This window comes from Pseudophryne corroboree, chromosome 2 (genome assembly GCF_028390025.1).
Source record: "Pseudophryne corroboree isolate aPseCor3 chromosome 2, aPseCor3.hap2, whole genome shotgun sequence".
Classification (NCBI taxonomy): Eukaryota; Metazoa; Chordata; class Amphibia; order Anura; family Myobatrachidae; genus Pseudophryne; species Pseudophryne corroboree.
The window spans coordinates 897,383,747-897,411,458 of record NC_086445.1 but is presented as its reverse complement, the minus strand read 5'-3'; the positions used below and the strand labels follow the sequence as shown (position 1 = coordinate 897,411,458).

General features: G+C 47.0%; 1 protein-coding gene across 2 annotated transcripts in view; it reads right to left on the bottom strand.

The window, feature by feature from the left end:
- Positions 1 to 1,260: 1,260 nt before the first annotated feature.
- The window catches only part of CCDC92B (coiled-coil domain containing 92B), a 199,948-nt gene continuing 173,496 nt past the window's right edge, over positions 1,261 to 27,712 (bottom strand). For both annotated transcript variants that reach the window (XM_063956024.1, XM_063956023.1), the window contains one exon: positions 1,261 to 6,137. In XM_063956024.1, coding sequence (XP_063812094.1) covers positions 5,398 to 6,137 — 740 coding nt within the window. In that variant the 3' untranslated portion in view covers positions 1,261 to 5,397. The remainder of the gene's footprint in view (positions 6,138 to 27,712) is intronic.

Here is a 27,712-nt window from a genome sequence, read left to right as displayed (position 1 = left end):
CTAGATTGCACCCTTCTCGCCCGGGCACAAAAATCTAACTGAGGCTTGGAGGAGGGTCATGGGGGGAGGAGCCAGTGCACACCACCTGATCCTAAAGCTTTACTTTTTGTGCCCTGTCTCCTGCGGAGCCGCTATTCCCCATGGTCCTTTCAGGAACCCCAGCATCCACTAGGACGATAGAGAAAATAACAACTGATTGGTTGCTATGGGCAACCTGATCAGACTGGGAGAAATTAGTTGAGCAGTATACATTGTCTATATATCACCTGATCATAATAACTTAATGGTGTATTATTATGAAAGTAATTAAAGACATATTGGTAAGTGTGCCTAAAATTAGTCCAGAACAGCGCCGCTCAGAGAGTATCAGATGTCTTCATTAAAAATCTTATTGAAGAGGTGAAGAACAAGTATAATGCTGGGTACACACTAGGCAATTAATCAGATGTCATTCTGATGTGGATAGGAGTGATGTATCGGACACATAGCTCAAAATCTGCTTGTATAATCATTGTGGTAATATTAAAAAGATAAACTATTATACTCAGATACATAAGAAACAACGTGAAGCAGATGCAGAAATTACAATATCCAAGTTAAATTCTCAATGCATAACAGACAGTATTAATGTGTAACTTAAGAAGAGAATTGTATAATCATACAAACCCTAGCAATAATGACAATCCCACAAAGCAGCACCTTATACTGTGCAAGACTGCCTGCAGCGTCTCTTTAGCTACAGTGGCGGATCCAGGGGGGGGCACTCGAGCCCGTGCCCCCCCTGTCGTTTGTGCCTCCGTCCCCAGTCCCTTCCGTCCCCCGTCCGTCCGTCCGTCCCCCGTTGCCGCACAGGGAGATGACGGGCGCCCACTGAGATTGTGTTACCAGCGGGCGCCCGTCTCCCTGCACAGCGGCAGCCGGAGGCAGGAGCTCAGTACTGAGCTCCTGCCTCCGGCGCTGTCACTGTGTGGCGTGCACTACGGGAGAGGCGTCAGTCATGACGTCTCTCTCATAGTGCTGAGGAGAGGACGCCAGGAGGAGGAGTACTGCAGCGGTATGGAAGCGGGAACGTGGCTTGGTAAGTATGTTCTCTTTTCTCTACCTCAGTGCAGCGGGAGCATCTACTGGGGGCAAAATAGGGGGGGACATTACTACTGGGGGCATCAACAAGGGACATTACTACTGGGTGGGGGGGCATTACTACTGGGGGCATTATTACTGGGGAAGTATCTACTGGGGGCATTACTACTGGGGGGCATCAACAAGGGGCATTACTACTGGGGGGCATTACTACTGGGGGCATTATTACTGGGGGGCATCTACTGGGGGCAAACTACTGGGGGGCATCTACTGGGGGCAAACTACTGGGGGACATTATTACTGGGGGCCAACTACAAAGGGGCTAACTACTGGGGGCATACTACAGGAGGGCATTACTACTGGCGGCGTAACTACACGGGCTAAACTACAGGGGGGCCAAACTACTGGGGGCATAACTACAGGGGCCAAACTACTGGGGGATAACTACAGGGGCCAAACTACTGGGGGCATTACTACTGGGGGCTAAACTACAAGGGGGGCATTACTACAGCGGCTAAACTACAAGCAGGCAAACTACTGGGGGCATTACCACTGGGAGGCTAAACTAAAGGGGGGGTAAACTACTGGGGTCATAACTGCAGGGGCATTACCACTGGGGGCATAACTACTAGGGCGCTAAATGACTGGGGGCATTACTACAGGCAACATTACTACTGGGGGCAATACGGGCATTGCATAAGGGGCACCACTACTATGGGGTCTATATAAGGGGCACTACCAGTAGAGTGGACATTGCATAATGAGCGCTACAACTGTGGGCATTGTATAAGAAGCGCCACTTCACATGCACCGAAGCCGCACGCAAATGTACTTGCTCCTTCCATGGTGCCCCCCCTATCATTTTCTTCTGGATCCGCCCCTGTTTAGCTATATAGGCCACATTATGACAACAGATTTACCATTAAAGAGAAAGTAGGAGTGTCTCTGTATAGGTTCATCTGATTGGACAGATACTGCATACTAAAAGTCACATGTGAGACAAGACTTGTTCAACCAGGTAGATGAATTCCATGAGACTGCTCCAATTGCTGCAAAAATTGACTGGTAATGGGGACTGGACTATTCAGATCTATAGGGGCTACAAGTTAGGACTGCTGGAAGACAAGGGCTGTGATCTGGGTCATTTGTAACATAAGGATAATTGAGAATCGCACCTCAGGCAGCACAACTATAAGGTGGGGTACACATCAGGACATTGTGTATTCCAGCCGGTGGCACAGTCGATGTACCGATATATAGCAAGGCCGTACAGACTGCATGATCCGGTGTACGACCGCGCGACATAGCGGTACATTCCGCATTCACCTACAGGCGGTCGTCAGCATCGACAGCCCATCTGGCATGCAGCACATCAGATGGGATGATCCTGCTGACGACGCATGTGAACACACAGGTGAGCATACACACTGAGCGATATGGACGATATATTGTTCCAATTCCCATCGGAATGATATATCGCCTAATGTGTACCCGGCCTTGGGTGTCAGACACAAGGTGCTCACCTTTAAGCCTCCAGCTTGCTCTACTTCCTCTGCCCACCAGTCATTAGACATTAACAGCCAACATGCTGAGTGTGTTATTCAGACCTTCCAAAGCGGACCAGTGCATCACACTCATATGACCAATTACTGTATAGAATGTACCAGATACATGTAAGCTAGAATCTGACCTGTTGCTACGGGCAACAACTCCCCTGTCCTCTTTAGAAGGTTTGATAAATAACCCCCTTTTTCCTTCAGTCACTGTATCAGTGTACTAGCAGTTCAGTAATTTGTACTCAGTAGATGGATACAGGGAAGACAGGATACTTCCTTTTCCTCCCTGACACCCCTACACACACTGCAAGCCACCATGCTGCTAATGTAATGACCACAGAAGTAATCCCGGGTGATTGGTGTCACACTGCACATAATATACTCTTGCAGCTAATGAACAGCAGAGGAGCAAAGGGCATTTTTTTTGTTTCTGTGCGCAGGGTAGAAGAGAGACCTGGGGGCACTCCTCAGATGACTTAAGTGGAAGATTCACCTGGGGCGCATTCCCCCAGTCCCACTGTTTGTGAGTCAGTGAAACTTTCCACAATCTCTTCTCAAATACTGGGAATGGGATACATCACTAAGGGGGACAGGTACTAAGCAGTGATAAAAGTGGAGAAGTGAGCCAGTGGAGAAGTTGCCCATGGCAACCAATCAGCTGCTCTGTATATGTTTATAGTATGCAAATCATAAGTGTTACGTCAATGCTGATTGGTTGCCACGGGCAACTTCTCCAGTGGTACACTTCTCCACTCTTATCACTGCTTAGTACATGTCCCCCTTAGGGTCAGATGTACTGAGCTTTGAAAAGTTATTCATTTCTCAGTGATAGTACCAGACAATCAGCTCATAAATATAATTTTTCAAACCCAGCCTGTAACATGGCTGATTGGCTGGTCCTTTATCACTGTGAAATTTATCACTTCTCAAGGCTTAGTACATCTCCCCCTTAAATATGAAAATGTCTTAATGATCCTTTTCAGTAATTATCTGTCAACTCTTCAATGTTTCAACTTGGCAAGGCTTAGCAACATGGGGGAGAGGTCTGGTGATTTGGGGTCTTAATGAGTGCGGGTGTGCCTAGAATAAAAAGGATGACCAGATTAAAGAATCTGCTACTGTAGAGAAACCGGATATATATGTACAGAGTAGGGGTTTCACTAGGAGTGACAGAATTAAACTGATATATTCACAAAGCAATACTGAATGTAGCAGCTTAGTGTTCCAGCATTGCCTAGAGACAAATCAATGAATGAGAAAACTTTTTTTTTTTTTTCATTTGTTACCAGTGGGAGTCTTTGGCTTATCTGTACACATTGGACATCGTCTCTGAGATTTTCATGAGTAAAATAAAGGTGAGGATGGGATACCATTTATATGATAATTCAATGCAAGGATGGAGCTAAGAAAGTAAGCATTTCTATAAAGATTAGCTAAAGCCATAACCACAGCACACTGATAAATAAGTAAAGTGCCTTCCTGTCTAGCTGCTAAGGACATCATCATACAATTGCCAAAACAGTTTCTAAGCATAATACTGACTATACGGGTGGTCTTCAGTATGCCGGCTGTTGGGATCCCGGCGCACAGTATACCGGCGCTGGAATCCCGACAGCCGGCATACCGACACTTATTCTCCGTCGTGGAGGTCCACGACCCCCCTGAAGGGAGAATAAAATAGCGTGACGCGCGTAGCGCGCCAGCTTGCCCGCAGCGAGCCCGCAAGGGGCTCATTTGCGCTCGCCACACTGTCGGTAAGCCGGCGGTCGGGCTCCCAGCGCCGGTATGCTGGTCGCCGGGAGCCCAAACGCCGGCATACCATACCACACCCGACTATACAGCATAAAGCACTATAGGCAATATTACTTCAGCTTATTGTGATGTATATGGTACTTTGGTATGTACTAACAAAAAGTGAAAAGTGAGTTAGATATTGAGAAACCAGCTCATTCTTTGTTCATTTGTGCAAATCGGAGTGTAATTTTAATAAACGGCTGATGCAAAAATAAATAAATAAAACATCTTTTTCCTTGATGTAGAAAAATCCGACTGAAGTACAGTACGTAGTTTATTCACCTGATTCCGGATTTCCTTGAGTGCAAGTTACTATTTTTCCCTCATTCCACTAAAAGTATAAATCTTTACTCGAGAACGATTAACTGGAAAGTAAAAAATCCCCCAAACATTCAAAACATATGAGTTCCATGTTAATAGTATCCTGATTATTCAGACCATGGGGTCAGTGAAACACTTTTTTCTAAAATGTTTTTGTTATGATAGTTAGGAAGGCTGAGCAGAAATGAGACTAAATTTGTCCTAAGAATATAATATTCAAATACCATAAAAGGCAGTTTCCGTATGCCTGCTGGGAGTTCTGCACACAGACTTTATTCTGCTTGTAGGAGCATAAAGGGAACTTTATCATCTGCAAGATCGATGTACTCTTCAGCTTACATGTGACGAACAGACACGGATATTCGTGTTTTATACCATGCAATGCACTAATCCCTTCATAACTGACATCAACGGTAAAAAGAAACTGTGGGGAGGACATCCAGAGATAGTAAGCTGCAATACTCCATTGGGCATTAAGAAGAAATCTAACAAAATATAGGAAGACGTTACTAAAAGAGAGCATCCATTGCATCCGTTATGTGCGTGGACATTTTAGTGACTAATGTACAGTACCACCAATTATATTTTTTCTTCAATCAGCAACTAATTTCTATTTCCAGTAGAACTTCAGAATGTTTGTTCTGGTTTATTCGGAATCCCGTGAGTCTTGCCGGGCCACAGCCCGTCTTTTTCCCCTTTCACTTTTGGGGAGCTTTGCTTTCACAACAGGAATAGAAGATGGCATGTCCTCATCTGATGAGAGATTCTCGGACCACTGAGTGCCAAGTGCCATGGCACCACCAGCATGATCTGGCCCGCTTTTGTCCTGGCTGTGTGATTTTGGTTCTGGTCTCTGCTTGTGAACATGCATGTACCTCTTAGGGTATAAAAATAGTGCTGGGTCTGGCATAGCTTCAAGTTCATCATAGCTGGTCATTTGCTCCCTCTGAAGATAGTCTCTTGACATATCTTTGTCTACTGAACAGTCGGGCCTCCACACACTGTGGCTCTTGTGGACTTTCCTTTTCACCTTACCTTCATGATGAGATTGCTTTACTATGGTGAAGTCAAGGGGCCTGGAGGTCACCTGGCAGCTGTTTTGAGGACTTTGCTGCTTCTGCTTGATGACATGCAACTGGAAAGATAAATAAGCCGCAGCTTCAGTCTGCTTCTGCAGCTCAGTATTCATTATAGTCACGCGGTGACTTCTTCTCTTAAGCTCATCCAGGAACCTTCTCTCCTTGTCCCTCAACTTAGACCTCAAAGCTGCAACTCGATTTTCACGGTGATAGAGCTCCTTCTTTAGTTCGTGATTTAGCTGTTCCTTTTCACTGTACCTGGATTCCAGAATTCGGCACTTTTCCTCCATTTCTAGCGCAATCTGATCTGAACAAAACATAAATACATGTTAGATACACGTACAACAATTAATATGTTCTTTTCTACACAATTAAGGCTTCACTGTTCACATATGTGGCCTAATTTAATAATGTCTTTTAGAACATTTTGGAGCATATTTACTTGGAAAGTGTAATGCAAAAATGTGTCTACTTTTGTATTCTGGCTCCTTGCCTGTATGCTATGTACATAAACATTGTATGTACACACACACAAAAAGTGCATAACTAAGCCTTTTCTTGGGGTTGGTTTAAAACTGGACTGAGACACCTGCCCTTGTGCCCAAAAAACAAAGATTCAAAGCTATGTCTAGACCCTATAATTAAAGAACATTTATGTAGTACTGTTCTGTGAGACTAGAGCATTGTTCTGTGATACTAGCGCAGTGTTCTGTGATACTGTTCTGTAAGCCTACTGCCGTTCTCTGTGAGTCTGTTTTGTAAGCTGGGCACAGTGTTCTGTGATCCTGTTCGGTGAGCCTAGTGCAGTGTTCTGTAAGCTCGGCACAGTGTTCTGTGATCCTGTTCGGTGAGACTAGTGCAGTGTTCTGTAAGCTCGGCACAGTGTTCTGTGATCCTGTTCGGTGAGACTAGTGCAGTGTTCTGTAAGCTCGGCACAGTGTTCTGTGATCCTGTTCGGTGAGACTAGTGCAGTGTTCTGTAAGCTCGGCACAGTGTTCTGTGATCCTGTTCGGTGAGACTAGTGCAGTGTTCTGTAAGCTCGGCACAGTGTTCTGTGATCCTGTTCGGTGAGACTAGTGCAGTGTTCTGTAAGCTCGGCACAGTGTTCTGTGATCCTGTTCGGTGAGACTAGTGCAGTGTTCTGTAAGCTCGGCACAGTGTTCTGTGATCCTGTTCGGTGAGACTAGTGCAGTGTTCTGTAAGCTCGGCACAGTGTTCTGTGATCCTGTTCGGTGAGACTAGTGCAGTGTTCTGTAAGCTTGGCGCAGTGTTCTGTGATCCTGTTCGGTGTGACTAGTGCAGTGTTCTGTAAGCTTGGCACAGTGTTCTGTAATCCTGTTCGGTGAGCCTAATGCAGTGCTCTGTAAGTTTGGCGAAGTGTTCTGTGATCTCGTTCGGTGAGCCTAAGGCAGTGTTCTGTAAACTTGGCGCAGTGTTCTGTAATTCTATTCGGTTAGCCTAGAGCAGTGTTCTGTAAGCTTGGCGCAGTGTTTTGTGATCCTGTTCGGTGAGCCTAGTGCAGTGTTCTGTAAGCTTGGGGCAATGTTTTGTGATCCTGTTCGTTGAGCCTAGTGAAGTGTTCTGTAAGCTTGGGGCAGTGTTCTGTAATTCTATTCGGTGAGCCTAGTGCAGTGTTCTGTAAGCTTGGCGCAGTGTTCTGTGATCCTGTTCGGTGAGCCTAGCGCAGTGGGGCATATTTATTAACCTGGAGAAGGGATAAAAAAGTGATAAACCAGTGATAAGCACAAGGTGATAACGCACCAGCCAATCTTTACGGATTTGAAAAATGACAGTTAGGAGCTGACTGGCTGGTGCGTTTTCAGCTTGCACTTATCACTGCTTTATCACTTCTTTATCCCTTCCCCAGGCTTAATACATCTGCCCCAGTGTTGTGTGATTCTGTTCGGTGAGCCTAGCGCAGTGTTCTGTGATCCTGTTCTGAGTCTAGTGCAGTATACTGTGAGTCTGTGAGCCTAATTCAGATCTGATCGCAGCAGCAAATTTGTTAGCTAATGGACAAAACCATGTGCACTGCAGGGGGGGCAGATACAGTATATAATGTGTAGAGAGAGTTATATTTGGGTGGGGTATGTTCAAACTGAAATCTAAATTGAAGTGTAAAAATAAAGCAGCCAGTATTTACCCTGCGCAGAAACAATATAACCCTCCCAAATGTAACGCTCTCTGCATATGTTATATCTTCCCCCTCCCTGCAGTGCACATGGTTTTGCCTATTTGCTAACAAATTTGCTGTTGCAATGAGATCTGAATTAGGCCCATGGTTTTGCCCATTAGCTAACAAATTTGCAGCTGCGATCAGATCTGAATTACCTCCAGTGTTATAAGCCTAGTGCAGTATGGATGGCTGTCGGTGGGTTACCATTGATGGGCAACCTCAATGGTGTGAAACCATCTGCAAGGGAACCATCAATGGTTTCAACCACCGATGATCACCCCTGCTTTACAATACAGTAGGCAGCCCAGGACTTACTCAGCCGCTGCGATCACATCAGGACCAGATTTGAATTCAGACACCCTCCCTTCAAACGCTTGGACACGTCTGCGTTTTTCCAGACACTCCCTGAAAACGGTCAGTTGCCACCCACAAATGCCCTTTTCCTGTCAATCTCCTTGCGAATGCGCGTGCGAATGGATCCTTTGCACAATCCCGTCGCAGGCCACTGATCCCAGATGAAGCGGTGAGACGCGCCAGAGCAGTGCGGCTCTGACGCATGTGCAGTTCAGATTTGACCACCCGCTGTGTGAAAAAGCACAGCAGGGATCAGATCTGAATAACCCCCTTAGTGCAGTGTTCTGTAAGCCTGTTCTATAAGAGTAGTGCAGTGTTCTGTGAGCCTAGTGCAGTGCTCTGGTTAATGGCTTTAACCAATTTGTCCGATTGACCATTTTTCCCCCCAGTTTTCTGGCATTTTGGAGCAAATGGTCAATTGCCATTTGCTCCCAAACATTACCAGATTTTTGTTCCAACCAGCCAGATTGGACAGATAAATCTTTAGGTGTAGACTTTTACTATATCTAAAGATTTAGTGAGGTGCAGCCGTGTTGTAAAGGACAAAGTGTGATTTCTAAACAGTAAAAAAAAAAAAGACCAAACACTGAACAACATCACCAAACAGGTAATTTCAACTTTGGACTTGACATTTTTTATGTACTGTCTAAACATGGCAAGGAACATCAGTTGCACAAACAAAATTCTTAAAGCTATGTGTGCAAATGCTAGGAACGTAGGAGACAAAATTCCAGAGCTAATTGTGATACTGACAAGGGATGATTTGGATATTGTGGCTATTATGTCATGTTGTAATGAGAATCATGGCTGGAACATACACTATAGGGATGCAGTTAGGATCGACACTGGAATCCTGACACTATTCGGAATGCCGACACCAGCATCCCGAATAGTTAGATATCTTGGGGTCAGAATCCCGACAGCTGGGATGCCAAACTTCCTCACACCGCGCCACTGAGGAGGTAAGCAGCAGATGGAGGGGGGGGGGGGGGGGGGGGAGGTTAGGTTTAGGTTGCGGGGAGAGGGTTAGGGTTAGGCAGCGCCCTGGGAGGATTAGGGTGCAGTGGGGGGGAGGGTTAGGCACTCCCCTCCGAGGGTTAGGGATAGGCTGTGGCCCGGAATGGTTACGTTTAGGCAGCGTAGATGGGAGGTTAGGTTTAGGCACTGATGGGGAAGGTTATAGTTAGGCACTAAGCGGGAGGTTAGGGTTAGGCAGTGGGTGAGGGATAGGGTTAAGGGGTAGGGGAGAGGGTATAGCACCCCTTACTCACCCGTCGGCTTCTTAGCAATTGGGATCCCCACGTCGGTATTTCGAACGCCAGGATTCCACCCGCCGGCTTTCCGTACTGATCCCATACTATATGTCCCAGTCATGTACCAGGATAAAATGTATTTAGGAAGGGCAGAATGGGAAGAATATGAGGAGCAATGTATGTGAAAAAAAAACATAAATGCTACTTTAAAAACAAAATATTGATGAAAAAACAGGCCATTCGGGTGACCATAGAAACAGGGGAGAAGGACACTATTCGCACTGGGGTAATCTATAGACCACCAAGCCCAGGGCCATCTTTTCATATGGGTTCAGTGGGCAGTTGTGCAAGGGCTCCAGGAGTATAAGGTCCCTAGGCTGATAGCTGAGGGTCCCCTTTTTCCAGAGGTACCAGATTTTTTAAAATAGACCCTGCGGGAACCGGAGATATCTGACTTTAAAGCAGTGGTCCCCATTCAAGCCTGTTAATTGCTCTTTCCAGTTAGATATCTCTGGTTCTGTCTGAAGTTATAATCCAAAACCGGGTACTCTCCCCTTTTGGTGGAGAGTGGCAGCTTGTCTCTACTATGCCCAGAACCAAAAATATCAGCCTTCCAGCAGCTGGTCCCTGCTCCAACTTCACACACCTGGTATGCACTTTTACATTTTTGTTGGTTGATTACTTTGGTTCTTGAACTCTAATACCCAAGTCGCCAGTATCTCCTGAAAGGTGGGACTCTCTAGTTTTTTCTATCCCATTGAAAATTAAGAAATATAATACCAGGAACTGGAGATATCTGCAGTTAAGCAAACTGTCCTCCCATCAGAAAATTATGAATATTAAGCACACTCCATTATCTCATGTACTGGGGCCCATTCATTCAGCCCAATGCCCCCTTTTACAGTTTAGTGTTCTCCCTCCAACTCCATCTCCCACCATCTTTGCAGTAAAGGAGTAATTAGCAGAAATTACTGCTCCAGGTCCTACATGCTGAGCGGAAGATAGAACACCTCCTAACGCCCACGAGACATCAAAGCTGCCGCTGATAACACCCCCCACCCCTACAGCTGGAGGATGGGTAAGGGCCCCAGTGCACTGCTTTGCCCAGGGGCCTACACTTCTGTTAAGAGGGCCCTGATCTGGTCAGGGGCAGGAATAGGACAGGAACCTATTGCTGGATATCACTATACTGGCTTTAAAAGGAGATCCTAATCATGGCAGACTTTAATCTACCTGATGTAAATTGGGAGGGGTCTTTTGCAAGTTCAACTACAAATAGCATTTGATGAGCTTCCACTTGCAAAGACGCAATATTAGATTTACCATCAAGCAGAATGGTAAAGTATACAGACAGGGTCCATTTCCTATCACACAAAAACAAAGGTGTTGGATTTTAAGAAAGCTGACTTTGCAAAAAGGGGGAGATGTTTAAGCGATTCATTGGCGAATTGGAGGAACTTCAAAGACGTGCAATACTAAAAGCAACAGACCATCCAGATTATAAGTGAAAGGAGAAAATCAAATGGATGAATAATAAGACTTAAGACAAAGAGTGAGAATTTTGGTGGAGGGAGACAAGGCAAAAGCAGCTCATCCAAATAATTATTTTTGCTCAGTATTTACTACAGAAAGAGAGGAGAAGGGGCCACAGTTAAGGTGCAAGGACATTCATAAACATAAGTTAGATGAAAGTACATTTACAGAGGAGAAGGTTCTAACAGAACTCTTAAAACTGAAAGTGGATAAATCAATGGGGCCAGATGGGTTTAAGAGCTTAAAGATGTGCTGGTAGCACCATTAACAGAATTATTCAACCAGTCACTAGCTACAGGTGCAATTTTTAAGGACTGGAAAAGAGTGAATGTTGTACCTCTGCACAAATGTGGAAGCAAGGAAGAAGCAAGTAACTATAGATCGGTAAGCCTTACAGTAGTATGGAAAATAATGTAAGCACTATTAAAAGAGTTGTGGAATATCCTACATTTCCCAAATACCATGGATTTACTGGGGGGAAATCATGCCAAACAAATCTTATTGACTTTTTTAACTCTGTGTCTAAAATAATAGCTAAAGGGGGGCCCATAGACTTTAGTAAGGCATTTGACACTGTCCCATATCGTAAACTGCGAATAATAATCTTAAAAGTGTGGAATTGGATTATTGGATTGGATTATAAAATGGATAAGAACCCGGTTGCAGGATAGGAAACAGAGAGTCGTAGTAAATGGAGTGCATTCTATGGAGGGAAATGTTACCAGTGGAGTATCCCAGGTATCTGTACTTGGATCATTGCTCTTTAATATGATTTAATATAATTGTTGGTGGCATTGCAAATGGTATTGTGGAGAGAGTATGCCTTTTTGCAGATAACACAATGCAACAGTGTACACACACCAGGAGGGGTAAAACAATGGACTGATAATTAGTTAGACTTGAGGAATGGTCAAGAACATGACAACTACAGATTAATGCTAAAAAATGCAAAATCATGTATTTGGGTCTCAAAAACCCAAAGGCTAAATATAGTATCAAGGGTACTATAATGGAAACTACTGAGGTAGAAAGTGATCTAGGAGTCACTATTTCATTCATTCCGAGTTGATCGCTAACTGCCGTTGTTCGCAGCGTAGCAATCAGGCTAAAATCGGCATTTCTGCGCATGCGTACGGGCCGCAGTACGCACACGCAAAGTACTTTCACAAAAAACTATGCAGTTTTACACAAGGTCGAGCAACGCTTTTCAGTCGCTCTGCTGATCGTTGAGTGATTGACAGGAAGTGGGTATTTCTGGGAGGTAACTGACCGTTTTCCGGGAGTGTGCTAAAAAACGCAGGCATGTCAGGTAAAAACACAGGCGTGCCTGGGGAAACGGGGGAGTGGCTGGCCGAACGCAGGGCGTGTTTGTGACGTCAAAGCAGGAACTAAACAGACTGAAATGATCGCAAGGTAAGAGTAGGTTTGGAGCTACTCAGAAACGGCATGGAAATTTTTCCGAGCAGTTCTGATAACCTTTTGTTCGCACTTCTGCTAAGCTAAGATACACTCCCAGAGGGTGGCGGCCTAGCGTGTGCACTGCTGCTAAAAGCAGCTAGAGATGGATCAACTCGGAATAAGGGCCATAGTCAGAGTTGGTAGAGGCTAAGGGGTACATTTACTAAGCAGTGATAAGAGTGGAGAAGTGAGCCAGTGGAGAAGTTGCCCATGGCAACCAATCAGCACTAAAGTAACATCTATAATTTGCATACTATGGGGTATATGCAATTAGCGGCGAATCGCGGCAAATTATCGGCCGTTTTTCAATTCGACACAATTCGACAGTGTAATTTCAACAAGTGGGTGCCGAAATTGACCATATGCAATAAAAAACGGATTCGACAGTCCCGCTGCCGAAAAACGTCCGATTTGACGGATTTGTTCCGTTTTTTTTAAAATCGGGTAAAAACGGGAAAAAACTCGGAAAAAAATGGCGTGGGGTCCCCCCTCCAAAGCATAACCAGCCTCGGGCTCTTTGAGCTGGTCCTGGTTCTAAAAATCCTGGGGGAAAATGGACAGGGATTCCCCGTATTTTTAAAACCAGCACCGGGCTCTGCGCCTGGTGCTGGTGCAAAAAATACGGGGGACAAAAAGAGTAGGGGTCCCCCGTATTTTTTACACCAGCATCGGGCTCCACTAGCTGGACAGATAATGCCACAGCCGGGGGTCACTTTTATACAGTGCCCTGCGGCCGTGGCATTAAATATCCAACTAGTCACCCCTGGCCGGGGTACCCTGGGGGAGTGGGGACCCCTTCAATCAAGGGGTCCCCCAAACAACCACCCAAGGGCCAGGGGTGAAGCCCGAGGCTGTCCCCCCCATCCAAGGGCTGCGGATGGGAGGCTGATAGCCTTGAGGAAATGTAAAGAATATTGTTTTTTCCTGTAGTACTACAAGTCCCAGCAAGCCTCCCCCGCAAGCTGGTACTTGGAGAACCACAAGTACCAGCATGCGGGAGAAAAACGGGCCCGCTGGTACCTGTAGTACTACTGGAAAAAAAATACCCAAATAAAAACAGGAGACACACACCTTGAGAGTAAAACTTTATTACACACCTGCCGACACACACATACTTACCTATGTTGACCCGCCGACTGCCACGTCTCCTGATCGGACGATCCGGGGTACCTGTGAATCAAATTATACTCACCTCAATCCAGTGTCCAGATATAAATCCACGTACTTGGCAAAAAAACAAACCGCATTTACCCGTACCACGCACTGAAAGGGGTCCCATGTTTTCACATGGGACCCCTTTCCCCGAATGCCGGGACACCACGTGACTGCTGTCACCGAGGTCCCTTCTGCCAATCAGCGAGTGCAACGTCCTGGCACTCTGCTGATTGGCTGCACGTCTGAGCTGTCAGACAGCGCCTCGCAAAGCCTCTCCATTACTTTCAATGGTGGGAACTTTGCGTCAGCGGTGAGGTGACCCGCGGTCAGCGGCTGACCGCGGGTAACCCCACCGCTACCCGTAAAGTTCCCACCATTGAAAGTAATGGAGAGGCTTTGCGATGCGCTGTCTGAGGTCACACGCGCATACAGCCAATCAGGTGAGTGCAACGAAGTTGCGCTTCCTGATTGGCTGAAGGAACCTCGGTGACAGCAGTCACGTGGTGTCCCGGCATTCGGGGAAAGGGGTCCCATGTGAAAACATGGGACCCCTTTCAGTGCGTGGTCCGGGTAAATGCGGTTTGTTTTTTTGCCAAGTACGAGGATTTATATCTGGACACTGGATTGAGGTGAGTATAATTTGATTCACAGGTACCCCGGATCGTCGGATCAGGAGACGTGGCAGTCGGCGGGTCAACATAGGTAAGTATGTGTGTGTCGGCAGGTGTGTAATAAAGTTTTACTCTCAAGGTGTGTCTCCTGTTTTTATTTGGGTATTTTTTTTCTGTAGTACTACAGGTACCAGCGGGCCCGTTTTTCTCCCGCATGCTGGTACTTGTGGTTCTCCAAGTACCAGCTTGCAGGGGAGGCTTGCTGGGACTTGCAGTACTACAGGAAAAACAATATTCTTTACATTTTCTCAAGGCTATCAGCCTCCCATCCGCAGCCCTTGGATGGGGGGGGGACAGCCTCGGGCTTCACCCCTGGCCCTTGGGTGGCTGGGGGGGGACCCCTTGATTGAAGGGGTCCCCACTCCCCCAGGGTACCCCGGCCAGGGGTGACTAGTTGGATATTTAATGCCACGGCCGCAGGGCACTGTATAAAAGTGACCCCCGGCTGTGGCATTATCTGTCCAGCTAATGGAGCCCGATGCTGGTGTAAAAAATACGGGGGACCCCTACTCTTTTTGTCCCCCGTATTTTTTGCACCAGCACCAGGCGCAGAGCCCGGTGCTGGTTTTAAAAATACGGGGGATCCCCTGTCCATTTCCCCCCCGGATTTTTAGAACCAGGACCGGCTCGAAGAGCCCGAGGCTGGTTATGCTTTGGAGGGGGTACACCACGCCATTTTTTTTCGGGATTTTACCATTCCATCTAAAAAAAAAAAAAAAACAAATTTTTTAAATATATAAATAATACTTGTAATACTTGTGCCTCCCAAAAAGACAAACCAAGTACCTAATCCCTTCTAATATAAATAGATATGCTATTACCAATAAAAAAAACACCAAAAAAAACATGTTTTAATTTTTTTTATTAGTTTCACCCACCAAAGTGTGGCGGATTGAAAATGACGAATTTACTGTCTAAAAGCACTGTTGTCGAATTTCCAAACTTCAATTGAATATACTTTTGGCGAATTGCTGCATTTGTACCATTGTAGAAAAGTCGAATTTGACAAAAGTCGAATTTCAAAAAGTCGAATTTGGAAAGTCCGTTTTTTTGACGGAAAGTACTGTATTGCATTGTCGATTTTTTTTTTTTGGGTGAAAAAGTCCCGTTTTTCGACAATTTCGGGAATTCGACCGCAATTGCATATACCCCTATAAAATGATACAGAGCTGCTGATTGGTTGATGGGGAAATATCTCCACCGGCTCACTTTTCCGCTCTTATCACTGCTTAGTAAATGTACCCCTAAGACACTAGAGCAATTTAAACATGCTTGGGATAGGCATATGAATATCCTTACAACGAACTAAGGATCAAAAAGTGTTGAGATTACCTAAAAAATAAAAAAGGGGCAGACAAGATGGGCCAAGTGGCTCTTATCTGCCGTCAAATTCTGTTTCTACGTTTCTGTGAGCCTGTTCTATTAGCCTAGCAGGGTCGTCGGCAGAGCCGGCCATAGGCATAGGCAAACTAGGCAATTGCCTAGGGCATTTGATATGCCTAGGGGCATCAGCAGCTTCTGCTGATTAAAATGATATGTGGCATGCCTATATTCTGTGTGTACCCACAGTCTCACACAGTATATAGGCATGCTGCATATCATTTTAATCAGCAGAAGCTGATTGTGCATCCTAGCCAAATAGTAATGCAAATAAGATGCATTTTAATAAAAAAGGTGCCCGACGTTAGCAATGAGGCAAGATTTATGAGGACACATCTGTATCCAAGCAGAGGCAGAGGTCACAGTGTTAGTGGCAGTGTGAGGCTGTGTGCATGTGAGTGGGTTGGTTGTGCAGTAGTGTTCGGAATATGTGTAAGGAGCATTATGTGTGTCATGTAAAAATGCATTAATAATGTGCAACATATGTGTAAGGGGCACTATGTGTGTCATTATGTGTATAAGGGCATTAATGTGCGGCATATGTGTAAGGGACATTATGTGTAAAAGGGCATTAATAAAGGTTGTCATAATGTGTAAGGCGCATTATGTTTATAAGGACATTAATAATGTGTCTCATATGTGTAAGGGGCATTACTGTGTGGAATTATGTGTATAAATGCATTACTAATGTGTGGCATTATGTGTATAAGGTGCTCTACTGTGTGGCGTAGCGCATTGAAAGGGCACTACTGTGTCATCTAATATGACTAAAGAGCAATAGGGTGTGGTGTAATGTGAATAAGGAGCAATTCAGTGTGATGTAATGTGAATAAGAGGCTCTACTGTGAGGAGTAATGTTTATAAGGTAAAGTAATACTACTGTGGGATGTAATATGAATTATGGACACTATCGCATGATCAAATGTGAATAAAGTTGCAGTACTGTGTGGCATAATTGGAATTGGGGTTACAATTGTGTGGCCATGCCCCTTGACAGCAAAAACACACCCCTCTTTGGGCTGTGCGCCAAATGTGCGAACTGTTCCTACTTAAAATATAGGGGGTACAAACACCAAAATAAGGACTGCTATGGGTGAGGGGTGATGGTGCTGGGAAAGAGGTACAAGGTCAGAGGCGGAACCAGCGGTTGTGCTAGGGGGCACCAGCCAAAATTTTGCCTAGGGCATCATATTGGTTAGGGCCGGCTCTGGTCGTCGGAATAGAAGTGAGGGGAAAGGGGGCAGCTCGCTCCCCCCAAACATGAGAGAAGTGCCGATACTTGGGCAGAGGAGCGGCGGGCAGCTAGGTGTGATTTAGCACCACCAGCAGACTCCAAGCAACAGCGGAAGCTGCTGGTGGAGCTGCTGCCGATGGCCGACGGAGGAGCCTGGCGGAAAGGAGAATCATCCCGATACCTGCCCTGTACCTGTATTTCTTTGTACCAGCGGTGGGAGACAGCGCTGTGTGCTCTCCTGCTACTCCTGCAGCGCCGGTGACTACAAGAAGACACCGGCGCTGTGCATTTGACATTGGAACTGCGGAGGAGGAACGGGAAGTTGCCTGACTTTGGGAGCACTCCTGTCAGCAGAGGTCAGTTTACAAAGATATGGGGGGAGGGGGGTTTGTTAAATATATTTTATAAGTGAAAGTGAGTGCGGTTAATTAAATATATACAAGGTGGGGATGAGGTGGAATCATTAAATATTTAATGGGTGGGGGATTAAATATATAAGTGCTGATATGCTGAGTGTGTGTGTGTATGTGTGTGAAGTCCGTTCAAGTCTGTATATGTGTGTGTGTGTGTGTGTGTATATGTAAAGCATGTATGTGTGTAAATATATATATATATATATATATATATATAAATGATGTACAGTATATAAGGGTATATATATATATATGTACACACACATATACAGACTTGGACAGACTTTACACACACACACACACACACACACACACACACACACGCGCGCACGCACGCACGCACGCACACACACACACGCGCACACACACATATAGGAAGGTTCTGGAGTGGCCATCTCAGTCTCCTGACCTCAATATCATTGAGCCACTCTGGGGAGATCTCAAACGTGCAGTTCATGCAAGACAGCCCAAGAATTTACAGTAACTGGAGGCTTTTTGCCACGAAGAATGGACAGCTTTACCATCTGAGAAAATAAAGAGCCTCATCCACAACTACCACAAAAGACTTCAAGCTGTCATTGATGTTAAAGGGGGCAATACACGGTATTAAGAACTGGGGTATGTAAACTTTTGATCAGGGTCATTTGGGTAGTTTCTGTTGTCATTATGATTTAAAAAGAGTAAACACAGTTGTTTGACAATAAATGGCTTCACCCAACCACTAACCATGAGTGAAAGAAAAGTATGTGAGTTATCATTCATATTCTCTGACAAATGGCCAGAAAATCAAATTCTGCTAGGGTATGTAAACTTATGAGCACAACTGTATATATATATATATATATATATATCCTGAAAATGGGGAGGTGGCACAGTGGGCACAGCCAGTGGTCCTGTGCTGATGTGAGGGATAGGCCCCCATATCTCAAGTGCCCCGGGCCCCCCGAAGACTTAATCCGGCCCTGCTTCTCCTTCTCTTCTCTGGCCCCACTGCACGGGATGCTCCCCTTCCTGGCCTGATTGACTTGAGACACCCAGGCCAGGCAAAGTGGCAGCGGAGCGGAGGTGTGCTGCAGACCAAGGGATGGCTGTACAGAGGGGTGAACGCGAGCCTGGCCAGCAATGGGGGACCGGAGTTTGAGGGACCGGAGTGAGCATCCTCTCTGCCTGCAGGGTGTCTCTGTGAAAAATCGCAAAGGAGAAGCCGGAGGACGTGGAAATGGCGGCAGATGCTGCCCGACCAGATATCATGTGCCAGAATCTGCTGCTGGTGGTGCTCTTCCTGATGTTTGGTGTGGAGGTCAGCTTTCAATTTGACACAAAGATGTAATTTACCTGCTGTACCTCTGTCATCTAGTCACCATGTTGCAGGTAAATAAGAATTTACTTACCGATAATTCTATTTCTCGGAGTCCGTAGTGGATGCTGGGGTTCCTGAAAGGACCATGGGGAATAGCGGCTCCGCAGGAGACAGGGCACAAAAAGTAAAGCTTTATGATCAGGTGGTGTGTACTGGCTCCTCCCCCTATGACCCTCCTCCAAGCCTCAGTTAGGATACTGTGCCCGGACGAGCGTACACAATAAGGAAGGATTTATGAATCCCGGGTAAGACTCATACCAGCCACACCAATCACACCGTACAACCTGTGATCTAAACCCAGTTAACAGTATGATAACAGAGGAGCCTCTGAAAGATGGCTCCCTACAACAATAACCCGATTTAGGTAACAATAACTATGTACAATTATTGCAGATAATCCGCACTTGGGATGGGCGCCCAGCATCCACTACGGACTCCGAGAAATAGAATTATCGGTAAGTAAATTCTTATTTTCTCTATCGTCCTAGTGGATGCTGGGGTTCCTGAAAGGACCATGGGGATTATACCAAAGCTCCCAAACGGGCGGGAGAGTGCGGATGACTCTGCAGCACCGAATGAGAGAACTCCAGGTCCTCCTTAGCCAGGGTATCAAATTTGTAGAATTTTACAAACGTGTTCTCCCCCGACCACGTAGCCGCTCGGCAGAGTTGTAATGCCGAGACCCCTCGGGCAGCCGCCCAAGAAGAACCCACCTTCCTTGTGGAGTGGGCATTTACCGATTTTGGCTGTGGCAGGCCTGCCACAGAATGTGCAAGCTGAATCGTACTACAAATCCAGCGCGCAATAGTCTGCTTAGACACAGGAGCGCCCAACTTGTTGGGAGCATATAGTATAAACAGTGAGTCAGATTTCCTGACTCCAGCTGTCCTTGAAATGTATATTTTTAAAGCTCTGACAACGTCCAACAACTTGGAGTCCTCCAAGTCGCTTGTAGCCGCAGGCACTACAATAGGCTGGTTCAGATGAAATGCTGACACCACCTTAGGGAGAAAATGCGGACGAGTCCGCAGTTCTGCCCTGTCCGAATGGAAAATCAGATATGGGCTTTTGTAAGATAAAGCTGCCAGTTCTGACACTCTCCTGGCCGAAGCCAGGGCTAGTAGCATGGTCACTTTCCATGTGAGATATTTCTTCTGGAAGAAAATCGACAGGGCCGAATTTTGAACCTTAATAGATCCCAATTTGAGACCCATAGACAATCCTGATTGCAGGAAATGTAGGAATCGACCCAGTTGAAATTCCTCCGTCGGAGCACTCCGATCCTCGCACCACGCAACATATTTTCGCCAAATGCGGTGATAATGTTGCGCGGTTACTTCCTTCCTTGCTTTAATCAAGGTAGGAATGACTTCTTCCGGAATGCCTTTTCCCTTTAGGATCCGGCGTTCAACCGCCATGCCGTCAAACGCAGCCGCGGTAAGTCTTGAAACAGACAGGGACCCTGCTGAAGCAGGTCCCTTCTCAGAGGTAGAGGCCACGGATCCTCCGTGATCATCTCTTGAAGTTCCGGGTACCAAGTCCTTCTTGGCCAATCCGGAGCCACTAGTATCGTTCTTACGCCTCTTTGCCGTATAATTCTCAATACTTTTGGTATGAGAGGCAGAGGAGGAAACACATACACCGACTGGTACACCCAAGGCGTTACCAGCGCGTCCACAGCTATTGCCTGCGGATCTCTTGACCTGGCGCAATACCTGTCCAGTTTTTTGTTGAGGCGAGACGCCATCATGTCCACCATTGGTCTTTCCCAACGGGTTACAAGCATGTGGAAAACTTCTGGATGAAGTCCCCACTCTCCCGGGTGAAGGTCGTGTCTGCTGAGGAAGTCTGCTTCCCAGTTGTCCACTCCCGGGATGAACACTGCTGACAGTGCTATCACATGATTCTCCGCCCAGCGAAGAATCCTTGCAGCTTCTGCCATTGCACTCCTGCTTCTTGTGCCGCCCTGTCTGTTTACATGGGCGACTGCCGTGATGTTGTCCGACTGGATCAACACCGGTTTTCCTTGAAGCAGAGGTTCTGCCTGGCTTAGAGCATTGTAGATTGCTCTTAGTTCCAGAATGTTTATGTGAAGAGACGTTTCCAGGCTCGACCACACGCCCTGGAAGTTTCTTCCTTGTGTGACTGCTCCCCAGCCTCTCAGGCTGGCGTCCGTGGTCACCAGGATCCAATCCTGTATGCCGAATCTGCGGCCCTCCAATAGATGAGCACTCTGCAACCACCACAGAAGAGATACCCTTGTCCTTGGAGACAGGGTTATCCGCTGGTGCATCTGAAGATGCGACCCTGACCATTTGTCCAGCAGATCCCTCTGGAAAACTCTTGCGTGGAATCTGCCGAATGGAATTGCTTCGTAAGAAGCCACCATTTTTCCCAGGACTCTTGTGCATTGATGTACAGACACCTTTCCTGGTTTTAGGAGGTTCCTGACAAGTTCGGATAACTCCTTGGCTTTTTCCTCCGGGAGAAAAACCTTTTTCTGAACCGTGTCCAGAATCATCCCTAAGAACAGCAGACGTGTTGTCGGAATTAACTGGGATTTTGGAATATTCAGAATCCACCCGTGCTGCTTTAGCACTTCTTGAGACAGTGCTAGTCCCATCTCTAGCTGTTCTCTGGACCTTGCCCTTATTAGGAGATCGTCCAAGTATGGGATAATTAATACGCCTTTTCTTCGAAGAAGAATCATCATCTCAGCCATTACCTTGATAAAGACCCGAGGTGCCGTGGACAATCCAAACGGCAGCGTCTGAAACTGATAGTGACAGTTCTGTACGACGAACCTGAGGTACCCCTGGTGTGAGGGGTAAATTGGAACGTGGAGATACGCATCCTTGATGTCCAAGGATACCATAAAGTCCCCTTCTTCCAGGTTCGCTATCACCGCTCTGAGTGACTCCATCTTGAACTTGAACTTTTTTATGTACAGGTTCAAGGATTTCAGATTTAGAATAGGTCTTACCGAGCCATCCGGCTTCGGTACCACAAATAGAGTGGAATAATACCCCTTTCCTTGTTGTAAAAGGGGTACCTTGACTATCACCTGCTGAGAGTACAGCTTGTGAATGGCTTCCAAGACCGTCACCCTGTCGGAGGGGGACGTTGGTAAAGCAGACTTCAGGAAACGGCGAGGTGGAGACGTCTCTAGTTCCAACCTGTAACCCTGAGATATTATCTGCAGGATCCAGGGATCCACCTGCGAGTGAGCCCACTGCGCGCTGAAATTCTTGAGACGACCCCCCACCGCCCCCGAGTCCGCTTGAGAAGCCCCAGCGTCATGCTGAGGCTTTTGTAGAAGCGGGGGAGGGCTTCTGTTCCTGGGAAGGAGCTGCCTGTTGCAGTCTCTTCCCCTTTCCTCTGCCTCGTGGCAGATATGAATATCCCTTTGCTCTCTTGTTTTTAAAGGAACGAAAGGGCTGCGGCTGAAAAGTCGGTGTCTTTTTCTGTTGGGGAGTGACTTGAGGTAAAAAGGTGGATTTCCCGGCTGTAGCCGTGGCCACCAAATCCGATAGACCAACACCAAATAACTCCTCCCCTTTATACGGCAAAACTTCCATATGCCGTTTTGAGTCCGCATCACCTGACCACTGTCGCGTCCATAAACTTCTTCTGGCCGAAATGGACATAGCACTTACCCGTGATGCCAGTGCGCAAATATCCCTCTGTGCATCACGCATATAAAGAAACGCATCCTTTATTTGCTCTAAAGACAGTAAAACATTGTCCCTATCCAGGGTATCAATATTTTCAATCAGGGACTCTGACCAAGCTACCCCAGCACTGCACATCCAGGCTGTCGCTATAGCTGGTCGTAGTATAACACCTGTATGTGTGTATATACTTTTTTGGATATTTTCCATCCTCCTATCTGCTGGATCTTTAAGTGCGGCCGTCTCAGGAGAGGGTAACGCCACTTGTTTTGATAAGCGTGTGAGCGCCTTGTCCACCCTAGGAGGTGTTTCCCAGCGCGCCCTAACCTCTGGCGGGAAAGGGTATAAAGCCAATAACTTCTTTGAAATTAGCAGTTTTTTATCGGGGGCAACCCACGCTTCATCACACACCTCATTTAATTCATCTGATTCAGGAAAAACTATAGGTAGTTTTTTCACACCCCACATAATACCCTGTTTTGTGGTACCTGTAGTATCAGCAATATGTAACGCCTCCTTCATTGCCAAAATCATATAACGTGTGGCCCTACTGGAAAATACGGTTGATTCGTCACCGTCGCCACTGGAATCAGTGCCTGTGTCTGGGTCCGTGTCGACCGACTGAGGTAACGGGCGTTTTACAGCCCCTGACGGTGTTTGAGGCGCCTGGACAGGTGCTGATTGATTGTCCGGCCGTCTCATGTCGTCAAACGACTGCTTTAGCATGTTGACACTATCCCGTAATTCCATAAATAAAGCCATCCATTCTGGTGTCGACTCCCTAGGGGGTGACATCCCCATATTTGGCAATTGCTCCGCCTCCACACCAATATCGTCCTCATACATGTCGACACACACGTACCGACACACAGCAGACACACAGGGAATGCTCTTAAAGAAGACAGGACCCCACTAGCCCTTTGGGGAGACAGAGGGAGAGTTTGCCAGCACACACCAAAAGCGCTATATATGACAGGGATAGCCTTATAATAAGTGCTCCCTATATAGCTGCTTTAATATATATAATTTTGCCACAATTTTGCCCCCCCTCTCTTGTTTTACCCTGTTTCTGTAGTGCAGTGCAGGGGAGAGCCTGGGAGCCTTCCTGACCAGCGGAGCTGTGTGAGGAAAATGGCGCTGTGTGCTGAGGAGATAGGCCCCGCCCCTTTTTCGGCGGGCTCGTCTCCCGCTCTTTAACGGATTCTGGCAGGGGTTAAATATCTCCATATAGCCCCCGGAGGCTATATGTGAGGTATTTTATGCCAAAAAATAGGTTTACATTGCTTCCCAGGGCGCCCCCCCCCAGCGCCCTGCACCCTCAGTGACTGCCGTGTGAAGTGTGCTGAGAGCAAAGGCGCACAGCTGCAGTGCTGTGCGCTACCTTAAGAAGACTGAGGAGTCTTCTGCCGCCGATTCTGGACCTTCTTCTCTTTTCAGCATCTGCAAGGGGGCCGGCGGCGAGGCTCCGGTGACCATCCAGGCTGTACCTGTGATCGTCCCTCTGGAGCTAATGTCCAGTAGCCAAAGAAGCCAATCCATCCTGCACGCAGGTGAGTTCACTTCTTCTCCCCTAAGTCCCTCGTTGCAGTGATCCTGTTGCCAGCAGGACTCACTGTAAAATAAAAAACCTAAGCTAAACTTTTCTAAGCAGCTCTTTAGGAGAGCCACCTAGATTGCACCCTTCTCGGACGGGCACAAAAACCTAACTGGGGCTTGGAGGAGGGTCATAGGGGGAGGAGCCAGTACACACCACCTGATCATAAAGCTTTACTTTTTGTGCCCTGTCTCCTGCGGAGCCGCTATTCCCCATGGTCCTTTCAGGAACCCCAGCATCCACTAGGACGATAGAGAAATACTAATAATAGTAATGCCCCCACACATCTTCCTGTCATATACCTGTTGAACCCCTGTCCTGTATTTACGGGTTAGGGCTGATATGCCGGTGTTCGGGATGCCGTCAGTCAGAATACCGACCGCGGCATCCCGATGGTTAGAATCCTGACGGTAAGGTAAGTATGTTTACCCTACCCCCAACCCTCCCTTTTAGCAGCCTAACCCTAACCCCCCCTCCCCATCCCACTGCAGCCTAACTCTAACCCTCCCAGGTGGTGCCTATACCTAACCCTCCCCCACCACACACACAGCCTAACCCTCCCCACCCTGCAGCCTAACCCTCTCCGGGGTCCCTAACCCTAAACCCCCTTTCCAGCAGCCTAAACCTAACCCCGCCCCGCAGCCTAACCCTCCCCAGTGGTGCCTAACCCTAACCCCCCCTTCCCGCAGCCTAAACCTCCCCCTCACAACCTAAACCTAACCTCCTCCAACACCCCACTTCCACCCTCTGCGGCTTACCTCTTCGGGGGCCCAGCACACAGACATCCAGGATAACGGCAGTCGGTATTCCAACGCTGGGATTGTGATCCTATTCGGAAATACCAACACCAGCATTCCGAGCAGTGTCGGGATTCCGGTGGGGGTATTTCGACCGCCTGGATCCTCACCGGATCCTGTGCTTACCATGTTGCTGTTAGGGTCTCCTGCCCTGTGCTGCCACGTCGTCATGGCAACCGGGAGACAAGTGCTAGCGGAGTAACCTGAGCGCAGCTGATACTCCGGTTCGGGTCTTTTGCTGTGCAGTGGTTACAGGCTCTGTGCACGGCAGGGGATCCGGTGCTGGTTTTTGTGCTCACAGTTTGTGAGGTCTGAGTGGGGCGTGGACAGCACCTGCTATATAAGGCCTCTTCTCAGGTTAAGCAGATGCTGCTGAATCTTTGTTGGTTAGTCAGTTCCTGAAAGTTAGCCAGTACTGTGTAGCTTTGTATTTGTTGTTGCTTACTGCAAATAGGCCTGGGGATTTGGTACTACACTCTGCCAATCCAGACCTAGCAGTAAGACTGGAGTCAGTCGTTTAACTTGCTGGGGTTCTTTTGCTACTCTGTGAACTTAGCAAATTTGCGGCTGTATTCTCAGATTTGCCTGCCTAAATCCTGTCTCACTGTGCAAGGAGTTCAGGTGTCAGTTTAGTGGCAGTAAGCTGAACCTGTGCACTGCAAGTGAGGATTAGGATTGTGGAGACTCTCCTTGTGTCTATCATTCCATCTCTGACCAAGGAGTTTACTGCCACACCCGTTGGTAACCATTTAGGGTTTTGCTGTTGCCCTTAGCAACAGCATTTCGGGTTCTCTACGTATTAAAACACAACATCTTGCTTTTTCCATCTGAGTATTACTAATACTAGGGAGACACCCAGTTTCTTAGCCTCTGGGCTTCTCTGTTCACTTTGTGTTTATTTTGTTACCCTATCACCTTCTGTGTACGTAATGTCATATTCCCCAGTCTGTCTGTAAGTTCATTTGTTTTGCATCCCTATCTGTTCAGACACCAGTACATTCCTGCAGGCACTGGTGTGCATAACAGTTCAAACACCAGTACATTCCTGCAGGCACTGGTGTGCATAACAGTTCAGACACCAGTACATTCCTGCAGGCACTGGTGTGCATAACAGTTGCTGATAATGCTAATAGTCATAGGGGTATATGCAATTGCGGTCGAATTCCCGAAATTGTCGAATTTCGGGACTTTTTCGCCAAAAAAAAAAAATCGACAATGCAATTCAGTACTTTCAAAATTCGGACATTCAAAATTCGACTTTTTGAAATTCGACTTTTGTCAAATTCGACTTTTCTGCAATGATACAAGTGCTGCAATTCGACCAAAGTATATTCAATTGAAGTTTGGAAATTCGACAACAGTGCTTTTAGACAGTAAATTCGTCATTTTCAATCCGCCACACTTTGGTGGGTGAAACTAATAAAAAAAATTTAAAACATGTTTTTTGTGTGCTTTTTTTTCTTGGTAATAGCATATCTATTTATATTAGAAGGGATTAGGTACTTGGTTTGTCTTTTTTGGAGGCACAAGTATTATTTATATATTTATAAAAATAATATTTTTTTTTTTTTTTAGATGGAATGGTAAAATCCCAGAAAAAAATGGCGTGGGGTCCCCCCTCCAAAGCATAACCAGCCTCGGGCTCTTCGAGCCGGTCCTGGTTCTAAAAATCCGGGGGGAAAATGGACAGGGGATCCCCCATATTTTTAAAACCAGCACCGGGCTCTGCGCCTGGTGCTGGTGCAAAAAATACGGGGGACAAAAAGAGTAGGGGTCCCCCGTATTTTATACACCAGCATCGGGCTCCACTAGCTGGACAGATAATGCCACAGCCGGGGGTCACTTTTATACAGTGCCCTGCGGCCGTGGCATTAAATATCCAACTAGTCACCCCTGGCCGGGGTACCCTGGGGGAGTGGGGACCCCTACAATCAAGGGGTCCCCCCCCCAGCCACCCAAGGGCCAGGGGTGAAGCCCGAGGCTGTCCAAGGGCTGCAGATGGGAGGCTGATAGCCTTGAGGAAAATGACATGAATATTGTTTTTCCCAGTAGTACTACAAGTCCCAGCAAGCCTCCCCCGCAAGCTGGTACTTGGAGAACCACAAGTACCAGCATGCGGGAGAAAAACGGGCCCGCTGGTACCTGTAGTACTACTGGGGAAAAAATACCCAAATAAAAACAGGAGACACACACCTTGATAGTAAAACTTTATTGCACACCTGCCGACACACACATACTTACCTATGTTGACACGAAGCAGTAGAATCCACGGGTACCTGAAAATAAAAGATAATTATACTCACCTGATCCAGGGTCCAGAGATAAATCCTCGTACTTGTCAAAACAACAAAACGAACACCCGACCAGCGTACTGAAAGGGGTCCCATGTTGACACATGAGACCCCTTTCCACGAATGCAGACACCCCCGTGACAGCTGTCACTGAAGTGTCTCTTCAGCCAATCAGCGAGTGTAACGTCCTTGCACTCTGCTGTTTGGAAGCTGTGCGATGCGCTGTCTGAGCTCAGACGCGCACAGCCAATCAGGTGAGCGCTACGACGTGGCACTTCCTGATTGGCTGAAGGGACCTCGGTGACAGGAGTCACGTGGTGTCCCGGCATTCGGGGAAAGGGGTCTCATGTGTCAACATGGGACCCCTTTCAGTCCGGTGGTCGGGTGTTCGTGTTTTTTTTTTGCCAAGTACGAGGATTTTATCTCTGGACGTGGATTTATCTCTGGACACTGGATCAGGTGAGTGTTTGTTTTTTTCACAGGTACCCCGGATCGTCGGAGTCGAGACGTGGCAGTCGGCGTGTCAACATAGGTAAGTATGT